General features: G+C 36.2%; 1 protein-coding gene across 5 annotated transcripts in view; it reads left to right on the top strand.

Annotated features, from left to right (window-relative positions):
* The window catches only part of LOC134540247 (zinc finger CCCH domain-containing protein 18-like), a 173,137-nt gene that overhangs the window by 50,184 nt on the left and 105,415 nt on the right, over positions 1 to 17,538 (top strand). For all 5 annotated transcript variants that reach the window (XM_063382899.1, XM_063382872.1, XM_063382909.1 and 2 more), the window contains exon 5: positions 5,424 to 5,575. In XM_063382899.1, coding sequence (XP_063238969.1) covers positions 5,424 to 5,575 — 152 coding nt within the window. The remainder of the gene's footprint in view (positions 1 to 5,423; positions 5,576 to 17,538) is intronic.

Here is a 17,538-nt window from a genome sequence, read left to right as displayed (position 1 = left end):
TGTATGTTTTGTAATTTTTGTTTAATTTATTAATTTTTTATTTTCGTAATTTATCAAACAAAATGTGTGGTGGTATTCTCCGTGTGCTCCCGATTATTCATGTCAATATTATGATGATTTTCTCTGTGTGCTCCTAATTATTCTTGTCAATATTTTGATGGTTTTTTCCGTATGCTTGCGATCATTCCTGTGGTTTCTCCAAGTGCTTCTGGTTATTTCTGAGAAAACGATTTCTCCATGAAGGAGTTTTACTTTTAATGAGACATGTCATTTTATTCAAGGTTAAATTTAATTAGTGAATTTCTGCTACTAAATCACCACTTGCAATATTTTTATCAGGTGAAATTTAAAAAAATCATTATTCAGTCAAATAATAATATGCCCTGAGAAATCTGAGAAACACTAACTGGATGAACAAACTTCCTTCTCCTTGTAGTCTAGCAAAGCCATCCTTCTTCTGCGATCGTTAGTGAGCATCCTGCATCCTGCATAAAATAAATAAATATTATTTACCTGCAAGCAAAACGTGGCGTCATCTGTTGTTGAAAAGCATAACTACTTACAACCAGTACTTTTGCAAGAGGTAATTTAACTCTCGCTGACGAAATATTTAAAAAATTCTATTTAAATAATGTTTTCATTTAAAATTCTTAGTTTGCATCTGCCATTAGTCGCAGAATCTAACATGTACCCTTGTTCGTTGCCTGTAGCTGTATCAAACCGACATCACTGTAGATACTGCAGCAAGGTGTTTACCTTGAGAAAGAATGCTAAATGACCAGAGTGAAGCGAGTGTAGTTTGGGTCCTTGTCAAAAACCATCTAATTGCAGTCAGTGTCATAAATCCTTTGGTAGAATATATTACTTGGATAGACATTGCAAGAACTGTACAACTAAGATGAATAAAGATAACGATACTGTGCTCCAACATCGTAGAAGAGGAACGAAGGCAGAATATAAGACGACAATAATGATTATGAAGAATGTAAAAAAAGCTAATGCTAAAAATACTGATATAGATGAAGACAATAATTTAAAATTAAAAACAAACAAAGAAAGTAGCAACCTCATTAGAAATGAAAAGATATTTACATCAATATCTAGTCGTCTCCATGAAAATGTGAAAAATGGAGAACCATCTGAAGCTGACAAGACCGAAGACTGTGATGAAACATCTGAAGCTGACATGATTGAAGATTGTGGTGACACATCTGAGGCTGACATGATCGATGATTGTGCTGACAAATCTAAGGCTGATATGATTAAGTACTGTACTGAAACACCTAAAGCGGTCAAGATCGAAGACTGTGATCGCGGCCTGAGACCAAAACGGTGGAAACGTCGTAATAAAATAAATTATCCTTATCAAGCTTGTGATGCTGACATGAATGAGTACTGTGCTGAAGCACCTAAATCATGCAAGAGCGAAGACTGTGATGGTGGCTTGAGACCAAAACGATGGAAACGACGTAATAAAATGAATTATCCTTATCAAGCTTGTGATGCTGACATGATTGAGTACTGTGCTGAAGCACCTAAAGTGGTCAAGAGCGAAGACAGTGATGGTGGCTTGAGATCAAAACGATGGAAACGACGTAATAAAATAAATTATCCTAATCAAGCTTGTGATAATCACTGGTTCATTGACGAAAGTGACCTTGTAGTTGGTGTTGAAACAGAATACACCAGGGATAATAATTTTTATTATAAACATACAAGGAAGATGAACGTAGCAGAAGAGATTGTTTATACCTCATGGGAAGATTCTAACATATTGGTTGCCAGGCCAAGACTTCTACATTGTTCGCTTTGTGAAGGAAACTATTCGAGCATCAAAGAAATATCCTTCATACTTAAAGAACCGAGGGAAACTTGAAGAAAAATTCATATTTTTTTCAAAATGTATTTTATCATTTCTCGAAAGCTCATTTCTAAATAAAACTTATAACTTAAAGGTGTAAAAGAGTCACCACTGACATCCAAAATGTATACTAATAAAGTCATGCATGTAATCATGTCAAGTTCGATAAAAAAAGTAATTTAAATCGGTTGGAGTATTTGGAGCATATGGACCATTTGGATCCTTTGGAGCATTTGGAACAGATAGAGCTTTTGGAGCATTTGGAGCTGTTGAAGCCTTTGGAGCATTTGGAGCTATTGGAGCATTTGGAGCTGTTAGAGCATTTGGAGCTGATGGAGCTGTTGGAGCATTTGGAGCCTCTGGAGCTGTAGGAGCTGTTGGAGAATTTTGAGCAGTTGGAGCTGTAGGAGCTAAGAATTAGTCGTGTCACGTCTATGCATTGCTAAGGTTTATAAGATTGCTGGCTTTCGCAAGTGATCCTGTAGTTGGATAGAAATTATGTAATAAATATTATGTTTGTAAAAGAACTTAAGGTGTTTTATTTTACGAACCTGGCACTTTTCTGGTATTTAAATTAAATTTATTTTCAGCTTCGTCCATAGATCGAAGCAAGTTTCGATTCAATATGTAAAATAATGTGTGATTTTTTCGGTGAATTTTGGAATTTTTCCCGATCTAATAAGTCAATAAATACAAATATCTAAAATGGTGGTCGTAATGGTTTTAAGGATAATGGTAATATATAATTTTAAGTCTCTTTTAGGACTTTGATTATAATTTATTATAATTATTATGTTTTACATAATTTTTTTTGCATCATCCAAGGATCGAACCAAGAACAGGAATTGATATAATCAATCATTAATTTAAAGAGTGAATTTTTTTATGAATTTTGGAATTTTTTCCCGAATTTATAGCTAAATAATTACACGATTTCAAGATGGCACCCAAATTTCAAGATGGCAGGCACTTAAGTAATAATAAATTATTACTGCACTCTAGCGGGTAAAACTTAGACAAGTATGATGGTAATGTACTCTATAAGATGAGTACACATACAAGATGGTTTCCTCCAGCAGACGAAAACATGATGGTGGCAATGACCTCTAGCAGATGGTAGCTCCTGGTAGCATGTACTGAACGCAAAGTGGCGGATCCATGATGGTCGTCAAGGTAAAAGTCAAATTTCAAGGTCAAGGTCAAAGTTCAATGCCAACAGTTGAGGAAAAAGTTATGGTGAACGGAATATTATACTAACATGGTATCAGCCCACTCTAGCAGACGAAAACAAGATGGTGGTTGCCAGCGGATGAAGACATGATGGCGGACATGTATTCATACCAGCTGACGATACATACCTTGGTATTAGTGGCGGTAGATCAGTCTGCAGGTGGCTTCTGTGGAGGAAGGATGTGTTTTTTTTTTTGCTCTTACCAGTTTCGAACCAAGGACAGGAATCGAACTAATTAATCAGTATTCTAATAAGTAATTTTTTTGATGAATTTTGTAATTTTTCTCAAATCTCTAGCATTAAAATTATGGATTTTCAAGATGGCGACCATAACGAAAAGTGCAAAGGTGTTTTTTATGTTTTTATTATTTAATTCGATTGATTAATTTTTTAATGATTTTTAATTATTTTCCCGATTTTATAACAAAAATTACAGATGTCTCGATGGCCGTGCGGTTAAATGCGTATGTTTTCCAACCTAGAGATCAGAGCTGCATTGTTAGAATCACAGAGCTTCCAATGTTTTTTTTTTAAATTTAAATTTAATATGTCGATAAGGACCATAATAGCTTTGGTATGTAATGGAACATCGACCTTATGTGATAAATCAGAGCGATGCTGGCGCTCTCTATGAACAAACAGCAGAAACAAAGTCAATGGTATCCAAGATGGCGGCCTCCAGAAGAACCAAAAATATATAAAATAAAGAGCGACAATGGCGCTCTCTAGGAACAAACAGTAGAGAAACAAAGTCAACGGTATCCAAGATAGCGGCCTCCAGAAGAACAAAAAAAATCAAGAGCGATGCTGGCGCTATCTAGGAACAAACAACAGAAACAAAGTCGACGGCATCCAAGATGGTGGCCGCCAGTGGAACAGAAAAATTCAGTATGGCGGTCATGATGAAAATTTCATCATAATGAGTGGGGCGCTTGATTTAAATATGGCGGATCCAAGATGGCGTAATAAAAAACTGATTTAGATCGTTGAAACCGTAGTCGTCCATTCCTAGATGTCTAAAAAATGTAACGATCGTAAACGCTGAATTTTTTTACATAGAATGTAAAGTTTTTCCCCAGTATATAACATTATTTTTTCAAACGTTTTCTTTTACTGTAAGTTCTCACATGCTCTGTGGTTTTCAAATAAAATAGTTGACTCAAAGTTTTTTGTCCTAAAGTCATTTGTCCCAACTTGGTTTTTCATAATGTCGTTTGTCCTAAAATCATTTGTCCTAAAAGTCGTTTGTCCTAAAATCGTTTGTCCTAAAGTCATTTGTCCTAAAGTCGTTTGTCCTAAAGTCATTTGTCCTAACGTTGTTTGTCCTAAAGTCGTTTGTCCTAATTTTTAGGACAAACGAAATTAGGATAAACGCTTTAGGACAAACGATTTTAGGACAAACGACGTGTACCCACATGACTGTGGGTTTGGTAAAACGACTCGTGAGAATGCCTTAAAGTGCTAACCCAGGAGAGCTCTGAGAAACTTGGGGCCCTGGGAAAATGCAGGTATAAGCTGTCCTGATCATGGTGACAGGCCGTGTTTCAGTGACCAGACGTGCGCCGAAGCAAGGATAAGATGAGTTTGAACGCTGGCCTCGCCGAAGGTTGGCAAAAATTAGATACGGCGCTGGGAACGAATTGGGGAACTAGCATGAAAAAGATTTAGTGTGAGTGTACAGTGAGTGGAAAAAGTTAAAGTTTTAGCTACAAAATTACTGCTAAAATAATAATTTAAAAATTCAAATTTTGTGAAAAGTGCTAATTGGTGACACACATTCAGTTTGTATATGAGGGAAAATATGACAGCATGTTTATGCCGAAATGAGTTCATGAAAACCATACACCATTGTACTGTTATCACAGTGTTTAAAGTACATTTGTGTAAAAGTCTGACGTCTTTGGAATGAAATGATAGTTAAGTTTAAAAAGTTTCAATGGTAACAAGCATAGTGTATTAAATTTCGTAAAATGCTAATTTACTGAATGTCAAATAAAGTACAGATTTTATTCCAGTTATTTTATGAATTGTTCTCACAAAATATACAGGCAAATTAATTAATTTTGGTCCACTAAATGTAATTTTGATCCCTTAATAGTTTTTACCTTTAACATGCACTAAAGCTAGGGTGTCACAGCAAGGTGGTAGATTACTTTTTGAGGCTATCCTTGTTTGACACTGTAAAGCTATTAGTTATTAATTCAACTCCTGGAATTCATAATTAGTTACTAGTTTGGTGTTATAATTGTTAATAATAAAGTGTCCACTATGAGAAGTAGTACATGAATTGGTTTTGGTACCTAATTAAATAACTGGTGTGATGTGCTGCAGATGATGAGAAAATCATCAAAGCGGAAAGAGATGGACATAGATTTCGAAGAGAAGAAAATGAACTTGAGCCTGGGACAGGAAGAACTCGATAAGGAAAACGATTACTACACGCGCCAGACCAGTCCAATCAAGGATGAGGCGGAACGATGGAGGTATGTTTGAGATTTTACATGTCAGAATTTCTGTATCTAAGTGCAGTAGAAAAATGCTATAATGTTTTACAAGGCGACAAAAGAAAAAATACATAAGCAGGAAAATGTTATAAGCTGGAAATATCAATTTAGCAGTGTTCAGTATTTGAACTTGGTACAAATATACTCAAGATATGTAAACAACTTTCATGATAAAAAAAATATACATTTTATCTAGGGATGGGACGATTCCAAAATGTTCAATTCCGATACCCGATTAGTGATTCCTTAAAAAAAAGCCAGAAATAAAAAATTAGGCTATTGTAAAAAGAAAATCAGAAATTTTTGCTTGTTTGTTTCATTTTACAAACAAGAAACAACTTTATGCAACAGAACAATTTTCAATTAAAATTTTAACTTGAGAAACGTAAAATACAAAACAATCCGATCGTAAGAAAACAATAACAAACGGGTATATTCAGTTCAAAAATTAATGAATGCACAAAAATGAGATCCGTGCCTTGGTAAAGCACGTGCACCATTTTCATAATCATTGCTAGTTTGCGCCACTAGTCTCGCTTGGTGCTGGCCATAGATGCTACTAGCGAAGTGCACAGTCTTCCTGATACTATCCATATCTATGGTGCGATAAAGTTATTTTCTTACATTTGCAAAGGTAAATAATGAACGTTTTTCAAAATAAAATAATTAATAATATAAACGTAATTTATCAGGAGGAATATATATATCAAAAACATTTGTGAATTTTAGGTCTTTTCCACTTCGTAAAAACGTATGATCCGGGAAATTAATGATTTTATAAGTGTATGTTCCGGGAAAGTAAACCATTGTAAATATAGTACTTTCGGCGGGACCAAAATTAATCGGCATATGACACGGAAAAATGTATGAAACGGGAACGTATCATTTAGGTTCTACTGTAGTTGTATTTTGTACGATGGCGACTCAAAACTTAATTCAATACAAATGAACAAGCATTCAGGTATCGAAAAAATGTATCGAACTTACAGTTTCGATACTCGATACTTTGCGATACCGTCAAGTATCGAAGGTATCGAGGTATCAAAGTATTGAAAATCCCATCCCTACTTAATATTAAATAATTCATATTCTATTTGCAACATTTTTTTTTCAGCTTTCAATACATATACCGTATTGGTCCGAAAATAGGCCGACCTTTTTTTCCAGTTTTGGCAGAGCCGGCCTATAATGGGGCACTAGCCAAAATAGTATAATTAAACACACACATTTCAAGGAGAATCACTTATGGCATAAAAATGTTATCAGATATACAATTCATTGACCAAAAATCACTTCATACTTACGTAAAATTAGTAATTTTTCCAACTTAGAAATTTAGTAAACACACTTAACCCCAATAACGTATCATATTTTAAGTTAAGTACAAAGATATGGTCACTTGTAGCACATAGCTTTTAAAGGCTCGGTCTGGTTATTTTTGAACTGTATTTAACAGGCTGTGGTAATTTTATTTGCTTGTAAAATGTGATATTTACTGTAAACAGTTAGTAAAATGAGCAATTTTGCCGTACGATTATTTACCGTCGTATGCTTTATTTACTCTTCTACCACAGGAAAAACAAAATGGCACCAGTGTTGGCAACTTGTAGTTGCGACACGAATAAACAAATACTGGTACATACCAACAGTAACAAGAACAATAAAACCTATTTGCAATATTGGCTGTTTTATGGTTGATACATACACGTTTTACATGAAACCATTTTGGGTTTTTACGTCCAAATTAAACGTAACGGTAAATGTTTTTACGCCACAATTTCTATGAACTTAGAAAATTTAGCCATTGCAGTGTAAAATGTTGGCACCACTACAAAAGAATGTGAAGATAAATGGAAATATAAACTCTCAAATATTTTTGTCTGTTCAATAAATACTAACTTAGTTGAAGTTTTACTGTGGTAATATGCTGCTGATAAACATTTTCGTTCGTTAAAATTTATTTTTCCCTGATTTTGAGTGTACTGTAGAAGGGGTCGGCCTATTTTCGAGGTCGGCCTATCTCGGGCCAATACTATGATGTAGCATACATCATAAATTCATATTTATCAAATTTGAGTACACAACTAAGTTATTAACATTAACTCATATAAATGTTTACATTATAAGTTAATGGCTCGTATGTCAAATGGGTCAAACTAATCTAAAATTTGTTTTGTAATACAGAATAAACTATAAAAAAATATTTTAGGCTTTCCTTGAGCAGTATAAATCATTTTCGTTTATACAACTTGCCTAACTTAGAGAAGGGTACAAATTAACTAAAAAAATGTGTGAAATGAAACAGTAACAAAATTAAGCAACAACTAGAGAACTAGCAAATGAAAGTGTTGTACTTGATTGTGGTATTTCTGCATTAAGTTACATTTAAGAAACACACACAAATTCATTCGTTGTTATTTGGGTGTTGTGGTTAATTTTGACATTCAGCGTTATGGTATTTCGGCGTTGTGGTAACGACCCAACAAAATCTATAAAACACTGTTGACCAACTAATCATCATCGTCACACCATTCGAAAATGATTGTTTGTTTACATTTTTCCGCTTTTTGGCGCGATTTAAAATGCTTATGCTGCCCCGTACGGCTGGGTGACGAAGTAAAGATAGTTCCCAAGGTCCCCTTTAAGAGTTTCCAGAGCCTGATACCTGTTTCGCCCGATAATCTGCTTGATACTACGACGCTGTTCCAACTATATGCCAGCGCCCCCGGCTGACGTGGTATAGCCACTCACGTAAGGCTGTTCCAAACACCGTTCGCCACCGTTCGCCATCGTTCGCCCAATCATCTGCTTGCTTTTGTATTTATCCAGTGTCGCTGTTCCAAGCTGACGTAAGTGCCCCGAGCGGTGTGCGTAGGCTTTAAAACTTCGCCTGTTTGTCTTATCTATCCAAACATTATGCCGGAAAGGAAAATAAACGCGGTAGTTTTGCGTATTTTTACAGTATATTTTTGGGTTTGACAGTACGTGAGCGTGTGTAAGCTTTTGTTTGCTTTAGTGCATTTAGGATTAATGTTCAGTGGCGGCCATGTTGCGGTGTTTGTTTACCAGTGACGAGACAAGTCTTTTACCCACTATTTAAATTTCGCGTAAAAACACTGCGATTTCACGTTTTAATACTAAATTTCGAGTAAAAACGCTGTGTTGTGGCGATTTCGCGTAAAAACTGTATTTTACGGTGATTTCGCGTTTATCGTGGTTTATCGCGATCGTGAAAAGAACAGGCCCCTACTAATACGCAGTGATAATTTTTTTATAAATAATTTTTGTACTTTGACTTGTATATAACTTCTACCCAAGTTTTAGATATTGTTTATTTGGGGAAATATGACTGTGTTATATATGCGTCTAGTCAGTCATAACCCCACTCAACGAGTTGTTAAATAATTGTATCTACAGATTTGCAATGTTGTGAAATGATTTTTTTTTGCTACATGCGGGAATCGACTTTTATCACCGATTCTCGATTCTCTATTATTAAAGTAGAATTGTTAGGTATCGAAATTAGGAATCGGTTTTCCCATCCCTAATTTTATCATAATATTAGGATTATTTTATTTTACTAAATCAGCACCGATATAGTGTTTGACACACAAACACACACTGACGGTACCTTTGTAAAAATATTTTAATGAATTATTTTGTATGAAATAAATTTTTTTACTTTACAAACCATTTTTTTTTGGTCGTGGTCGAATAGTGTGTTTGTGTGTGTGTGTGTTTGTTTGTGTGTGTTTGTTTGTTTGTGTGTGTGTGTGTGTTTGCTTGTTTGTGTGTGTTTGCTTGAAAGTGTTTGCTTGTTTGGGTGTGTTTGTGTGTGTGTGTGTATACAGTGAAACCCCTTATTTACACTTTTCAGGGGAACAGAGACAAAAAGTGTAAATACCAGGAAAGTGTAAATTGAGGGAAACATATTTTTATAATGTAACATACCTGGTTTAATGCACTCCTTTTACTTCAGTAGTCAGAGACATAAAAAAAAAGACAGGGTACGGAATATCTTTAAAAAAATCCTTCATTAGGCCTATGTAAACAAAAATAAATTTACAACATATCTTTATATATATATTTCTTGTGTGCGTGTGTATGTCACTGAACTCCTCGTAGACGGCTGGACCGATTTTGATGAAATTTTGTGTGTGAGTTCACGGGGATTCGAGGATGGTTTAGATTCACAATTGGATATTTTATCTCGATTCTGAGTTAAGAAAAACTAAAAAAACACGCTTTAAAAGCAAAAAAAATAAGCATTGTTGATAATTAGCCTCCATGGCAACGGGCTTTTGCATTGTTGTTGCCTTCTGCGTAACCATGGGAAAGGTTTTTGGTAACGGCAGTGGCGTGCCCAAGAGGAGGGGTATGTATAATGAGAAGATACAAAATGTCCAGCGTAGAAATACTTACCGCCATATCCATATCTCACAAAAAGTACATTTGGGCAGGACAATGTCTGTCAGGTCCGCTAGAAAGATATATAGAGAGATAGAGATATAAATAGAAAGATAGAGAGAGTTATAGAGATATACATAGAGAGATAGAGAATTAGAGAGATAGAGAGATGCTTAGTATACGTTTAAAAAATTACAAAAAAAAAATTGATTGAGGCATTGAAACGCATGCCGGGCATTATCTAGTAACTTATAAAATTGTATGAATACAGCATTGAAGCAATGTGTGCCATGATAAAATGTTACCATGAAAAAAGTTTTGTAGGCTTATGTGCAAAAACTTTCAAGCCTAACTTAGGCCTATTTCTTTGTAAAATAATCAGAAATCTTGGTTTCCTTGCATCTTTGAATGTTCATGCACATGATCTGCTTCTCTAAAGTATAAAAATTAACAAAAACACCATCACAGTTTTCACCAGCAGATACTCCAATATAGTCTCGCAGAGTTTGAAGAGCAGCAAGAGCATCTTTACTTGTGGGTGTTGTCACGTCTTCATCATCATCTTCGTCAGTATGTTGTTGAGAAGTACTGACAGGGCTTTCTACAATATCTTCTATATATTGCACTTCCGAAGTGATCACCTGACTGTCCACATCCACGTAATCTTGAAGTAATTTCTCCTGCAACACCCTCTCATGTCCTTCAACATCTTCAATGTCACTGTAATCATCATCACTGAGAGTGTAAGCCTTTTCTGGGAACACAAATCCAGCTTTTGCAAAGCAGTTTTGAATTGTTTATGTTTTCACTTTTTTCCAGGCTCTTGCACTAAAATGCAATGCAGTCAGCAGATTTATCTTCATCAAGCATTATTACTGCCCTTGAAACTAGGTATCTGCGGTACAAAAACTTGAATGCCTGAATGATACCCAAGTCAAGGGGCTGTAGCTCACTCGTGCAGTTTGCTGGGAAGAAGACAATATCAGTGTTGCGAAGCTGGATGGTTGCGTTGTGAGCAGAGCACTGATCTATGAAAAGAAGAACTTTCCTATTTTGCAAAGCCATTTTTGAATCAAATGCATGCAACTGGCTCTGAAACAAAGCATTGGTCATCCAGGCTTTGGTGTTTGCTTCGTACTTTGTTGGGAGTGACTTGATGTTTTTAAAACTCAGAGGTTTCCTTACTTTGCCAATGACATAAAGGGGAATTTTTCACTTCCAATAACTAGGGACAGGTACTTTTCGCGATCACGAATCACCGTCGTTATTTAGCGAATTTGGCTTTTTTTTTTTTATACGAAAATGGGAATTTTGTGATTTTCCACTTTTTCGTCGCGAATTTGGTCAAAATTTCGTTATTTGAAGCTTAAATTGCCACAAACACACATAATTGAGATATAATTCATCTTCCGTTCGTAACACCAGCGCACCAAAAAAGTAAGAAAACAGTAAAACACTACATAAAAATACATTTCACTGTGTCGACAATATTACTCGGCAAAACTAGGTAAACAATTTATTTTCTCCAGCCATAACCACAAAAACACATTCTGTGGCAATAATATCACGGCGAGGTTAACGACCACAAATGACGGTAATCCAGGACCGTTTATATTTTGCATTTTAACATTACAAGCTTCAACATTTGTTTCTCGTGCCATGAAGTTATCAAAACAAAACGCGTTATTCAATAAACGTGTTACCAACGTAGCAGTACGAGAATGCGAGAAAGAACACGAACGTTTACGAACAATCGATTGTTGTTCAATCATGCAATCAATCGTGTTCGGTAGATAAAAATGATACCGCGTTCGGAACGCGTAAATTTTGATATCAACGAAAATTACAAGTGTGTTTTTTCTTCATAATTTACTTAACCATAAAATACTTAAGGCAATTTTAATCTGCAACAAGCAAATTGATGGATGTATGTAATTTTTTTTCTTCGGTTGTGTTAGGTTACTGCACATGCGTGCATTTATTATTGTTCGGTGGCTATTCGTTGCGGTAATTGAACGAATATCGTGTTGATAGTTTTCTCGGTGCTTTGTGATGCCGAAGTATGACATAAACGCACTAGATAGGGCCAAAGAATTTTCTTCTGATGGTCTCTATTTGACAGATAAGGCAGTTTTATTTTGTAAATATTGTAATTGCAACGTTAGTTGGGACCTTAGAGACTTAATTGTTAAGCACATAAGCAGTGAAAAGCACAAAAAGTCACACATTTCTTCCGCTGCTACTGTAGTGCTGCAGCATATTATTGGTGCTTGTGCGCAGCAAGCAAAAAATGGAAAACTGAAGCGCATCGTTTTGCTATGGAGACCACTGAGGTGTTCCTCAAAACATCCCACTTCATAAACTTCAGGACCCCAGTATTTTAAGCTGGATGAAGAAATACATTGGTTTGTATTTATGCCTACATCAATATCTGTAATGGAGTGGCTTAAATTTAGAAGCTCTCAAAACCAAACCCAACTTCAGCTAGTTGGAAATGGGCATTTTAAAACTAACGTAAGGTAAACTTACCAAATATAAAATAAGACTTACCTAAACCAACCAAACCTAACTTTTTTGGCCTAGCATACCACCTGAGTTAGGAATATATTTTATTGACAAACATTCCCTCTAAACCCAAAAGTTTTGACATTCTGGAAGAGTAGCTAATCTTGTCTTTAAAGCTTTTGAGTTTGAAGGGTTTTCACTTCTAAATGTTAGTTTTAAATATTTTGATCATTCATAATTGAGTTCATTTAACTTTTTCTTTTAAAAAAAAGGTATGCTTAGATACATTTCGCCGCTTTTGGCATTTTTGCTCACCGCTTTAAACTAATTTTACTCCTCGAAAAGTTCCTGTCCCTAGTAATAACACTGTAATCCGTTGCTTGCTGAGCTTACCTCCGTGACACGTTTCCCCTTTAAAACTAAAGGTTTTGTCTGGTAGAACATTGAAAAACAACCCTGTTTTGTCAGCATTGAAAACATTTTTCAGGTCGAACCCAGCAATTTTTTCCTGTAGCTTTTCCTTCCAATGTTCCACAGTCTCCACATCCACACTTTTGCTTTCGCCACAAACCACCTTGTAAACATCATTGTGACGTTGCTTAAACCGATCAATCCATCCATTGGAAGCTGAGAAATCTTGAATTCCCAGCCTAGAGGTAATAACACGTGCTTTTTCTCTTAGTATTGTACCATTTATTGGTAAATTTGCAGCACGTGCACCAGAAAATCACTCAAGAAGAATATCTTCCAGCTGTTTGAATTTCGAGTCCTTCACATATTTACGTTTTTTAGCACTTGGCCCACATCGTGCAGCATTTGCAGTGATGGCTTTTGATGATGGTGTTAAGTGTACTCACAGGGATTGAAAGTTCTTTCGCAAGGTCCACACGTAATCCAACATATTCGTTGAACTTAGCAATTATTTTAATTTTATCGGCAACAGTGATAGTTTTTCGCATTTTCACTTTCTCCATTTTCTCACAGATACATATTAATAACTACAAAGAGTTGAGAGATGTGTCAAATACATTTACCGCTAAAGCCAATGATACTACCAACGCTCGTAGCGGAAAGCTGTGGAAATAGAAGTCATTGTGAATTGTGCAAGGTTACTTACACTGTTCATGGCACGAACGTATTCACATACGCAGCTTTTTGATGTATCTTTCTTCTATGGTGGCCATGTTTCGATTTTTGTAAACACTGAACGAGACGCTAATAACGGGAATGAAGAAACTTTTCCGACGTAACAAGCGTGAAAATGATATATACCGTCTTATGGAAAATAAATTGGGCCAAAAACAAAGGAGGTAAATAACGGGGAAACGAAAATACAGTTTACGTAAATACGGGGTTTCACTGTATATAGATATATAATATAATATTATATTATATTAATGCAGGGATGCCACCAAGAATGGTTATAATATCCTGTATTAGACCATAAAAAATCCTGTAAGAAGAAAATTTCTGTAAACAGGTTTTTCATTCACGCCAAAAAAATTTTGACAGCTAAGACACAGGAGAAAACAAAGTATTATAATCATATTTCTTCAAAAATCAGCTTTTCAGATTTTCCTACTTTCCATTTGCATAGGCCTACTTTAAAATAATAATAATGAATGTAGATAAAAAAAAACTGATAAGTTTACATGTAAAGAGTTAAGTACCAGTATGAGTATCTCACAAAAATCACTTTAAAAATATACACACAGACTATGACGTATTTGCAGGCACTTCTTCAGGTTCCAAGCTTTTTTTCTCAGTTCATCAGGTTTGAATTCTAGCCCCAAATTTTTGGTTCTGTTTTGGCAGTGCAACAATGCATTCAACTTTGGCATTTCTAAACTACAGCGACCATTTTACCAGGTTTCAGCCACTTTAATTCTACTTCCCACTCACGTTTATATTGTTGTTTATACAGCGTTCGATCTGGAGATGCCTTGCGTTTTATTTCCATTTCTTTCAATTACAATCTCCACAAAGATGCAAGACAAATTTTTTGTACGTAACAATTACTTTAAAATTAACAACAAACTGTAAACACTCCATCAATCCATCATAGAAATCGTAATTGCATGGTATAACAACACAGACTGTAAAAACACCGTCACAGATATCACTTCGCACAAATATTACTAGGCGTGTTCCGTTACACGCACGAACGCACCATCGTGCAGAAGAGAGAAACAGAACACGCATGTCTAAAACAACTGTCATAGATATTACGATGCACTGTATACAGTCAAACCTCTCTGAATCGACCCCTCACGGTTCCCAGGAATAGGGTCGTAATAGAGGGGGGGTCGTAATAGATGTTTTCCGAAATTTTCAGTTCAGTTCACCCCCCCCCCCCCCCCCCCCCCCACTAACCAAACCGCTACTCGCTATGAAACCAACCGTACAATGGCAGGATGCTGTCACTCACAATGCTAGACGGCTTTGCTTTAAACCCACTTCAACCTTCATGACAAGTCCGTCGCCCTACAGGCCACCTCTAAAGAAAATATGTCAAAAGACAGTTTAATTTTACTGGTTAGTTTACATGTACGTTATCTGCTTGCCGTAGTTAAATACACTAGAACCCCGATGTCACAAACCCCGGATTTAACGAAGCAGTGATTTTACGAATACATTCTCAGGAACCGTCAAAAAGTGGACATTTTCACATTTTGACCAAAATGTGAAAATCAGAAAAAATAAATAAAAATAAAAAAAACCAAAGTTAAAGATCATTAAAATCTGTTAATTTTAACACACAGCGTATTTTTGTGTCGGCTTTAATACTTCCAATAATGTTCATGTAAGAATAACAGAAAAATAATGGGACATTTCCTTTAAAAATATGGCAGCAGTAGGTTCTGCAACGCGAGTGGGCGCACACGAAGCTCGCCCGGCTGGCTGGCGGCAGCGACTTCATGACGCATAAGCTCACCCCTCCCTCCCCTCAAGTTAACATTCTTCAAGGCTAGCTCATCCCTCCCAGACACACAAACCAACTAGTGTCCTCCCTTATAACACTCCAACTTCGCTCCCCTTTGAAAAACGTTCAGTGAGAAAATGCTCATTTCACCCTTCCTTCTCCCATAAAATTTGGCTATTATGAATGGTGTATTAAAGCGGTGAGGGAGGGGTCAAAATATGTTACTTTTCACACCAAGTTTGAGTTCAGTCATCTCTGGCAAGGAATTTACAAGCTTTCAAACTTAAATATACGTATAATCCCGCTGATGCGACCCCTCACAGTTTCCGGAAAAACAGACTTATAAACGGAATTGTCGCAATAGAGAATTCGGGCCAATTTTATCCTCCCCCCCCCCCCCCCCCATCGATACATAAAAAATAGCCTTTGTTCGTATAAATTTCATATTCAAATAGTCTATGGTGTAAAAGTGACAACTTTTTAAATTCATATTACAGTATTTAAATAGCACGATGTCTCCCGAAAAAAACGCTACCCTAGAAAGCAATATTGGAGCTCCCGTTGCCGAGAAAAAAAAAATTTCAACACAGTGCAGCGTGTCCATCTTCGCCATCTTTGTATAGAAAAAACAGACGATTTAGTGTTGAAATGATAACTTTTTATTAAAGGTTTATTATGTCTCTTGCGGGCTGTATTAGTGTGGCGTTTGAAAGGTTGCGTTCCGTGACAACGGGTGGTCTGGCGGCGCTTATCGCTCTGGTTCGTTCGGCTGACGTGCAGGAATGCGAGAAGTAGGGTAAGCGTGTGTGTGTGCGTGTGTGAGAGAAAGAGAGAAAGAAAGAGTAGTGGGGGGGGGGGGGGGGGCTGGTGACCAGCAGCATCGTTAGCTAGCGAGAGAGTGACAGTCAACCTTCACTACTTCCGGCTTGCTGCAGGGCTCGCTCTCTTTAATCTCTGTCTCCCCCTCCCACAAACACACTTGCTGACAGGGCTCGCTCTTTCTTCACCTTCTTTATCTTATTAGCCCAGGAAATGAAAGGAAAAAATGTATAAATGTCGGGAAAAATTAGAGACAAGCTGAACTTTTGGCAGGTGTTAGGACCAAAAAAGAGGTGTATTTTCCCAAAAGTCCCCACCCCTCCCCTCTGTGCTTTCCCCCCTATCCACCCTTAAACATCTGATTTGCAAGCATTTGGATTACCCTTCATATCTCCGTTGTTATTTATCGCAGTCAAATTTTCTATATATCATTTTATTCCTTATACTATTATCTACAATAAAGTTATACATAGTTTTGTTCTAAGATTAGCAGTTAACTAGATATTAGCTGAGGAATGTCAATTTTTACAATTTTATGTTAAGTTTGTTAAGAATATTTAAGTTTAAAATTTTAATTTGGGACAATTTCACGAAACACTTAAGATAAAAAGTGTAGAATGATTCTTTAGCTTTCCAATGGTATTAATTTTTCATATTTTGGATGACGATAACATGAAGTAGAGGGCGGTAAGTAAACAGCTCTCGCAACCTGCCGCACCCTATTCAAGCTCGCTCCGCTGGCATTAAACGTTACTTGTAATTCTTCCTAATTATTCTAAATATATTATATATACAATTTTAGTTCAGAATACAAAAACAAAGTTGGTTTAATTTTTATATTATTTTTGCCAGTTTTGGTTCGGGGGGGCTTCAACCCTAACCCACATAGGATCGTTGAATTATCCACCACCTATGGACCCGCCGTGTCCCGGACTGGCAACAACCGGCAGCTGTGAACTAAAATACATGACTGCTTATTCACAGTATGTAATAAAGAGCAATGAGTATCATTCACCGCATCACGGACCACCCACCCACCCACCCACCCACCCACTTCAAGCTGTTGTGACATTTACTGAATTATTCACTTCTTTATGTGCATTTTTAATTTCCAAACTTTGCTATTATTTACACATAATGCTATTTAATTTATATAGACAATTTCTACTTACAACAAAAGTACTTCAATGTATTTTACAAACAGATCTATTCATAACGTTTTCGACTCAACGCCTACATACATAATTATACATCATCAATTGCATCTTCGTCTTCATCAATGGGTGTT

The sequence above is a fragment of the Bacillus rossius genome, chromosome 1, assembly GCF_032445375.1.
Source record: "Bacillus rossius redtenbacheri isolate Brsri chromosome 1, Brsri_v3, whole genome shotgun sequence".
Lineage (NCBI taxonomy): Eukaryota > Metazoa > Arthropoda > Insecta > Phasmatodea > Bacillidae > Bacillus > Bacillus rossius.
Note: the sequence above shows the minus strand (reverse complement) of the source record. Positions and strands in the feature narration are given on the sequence as shown.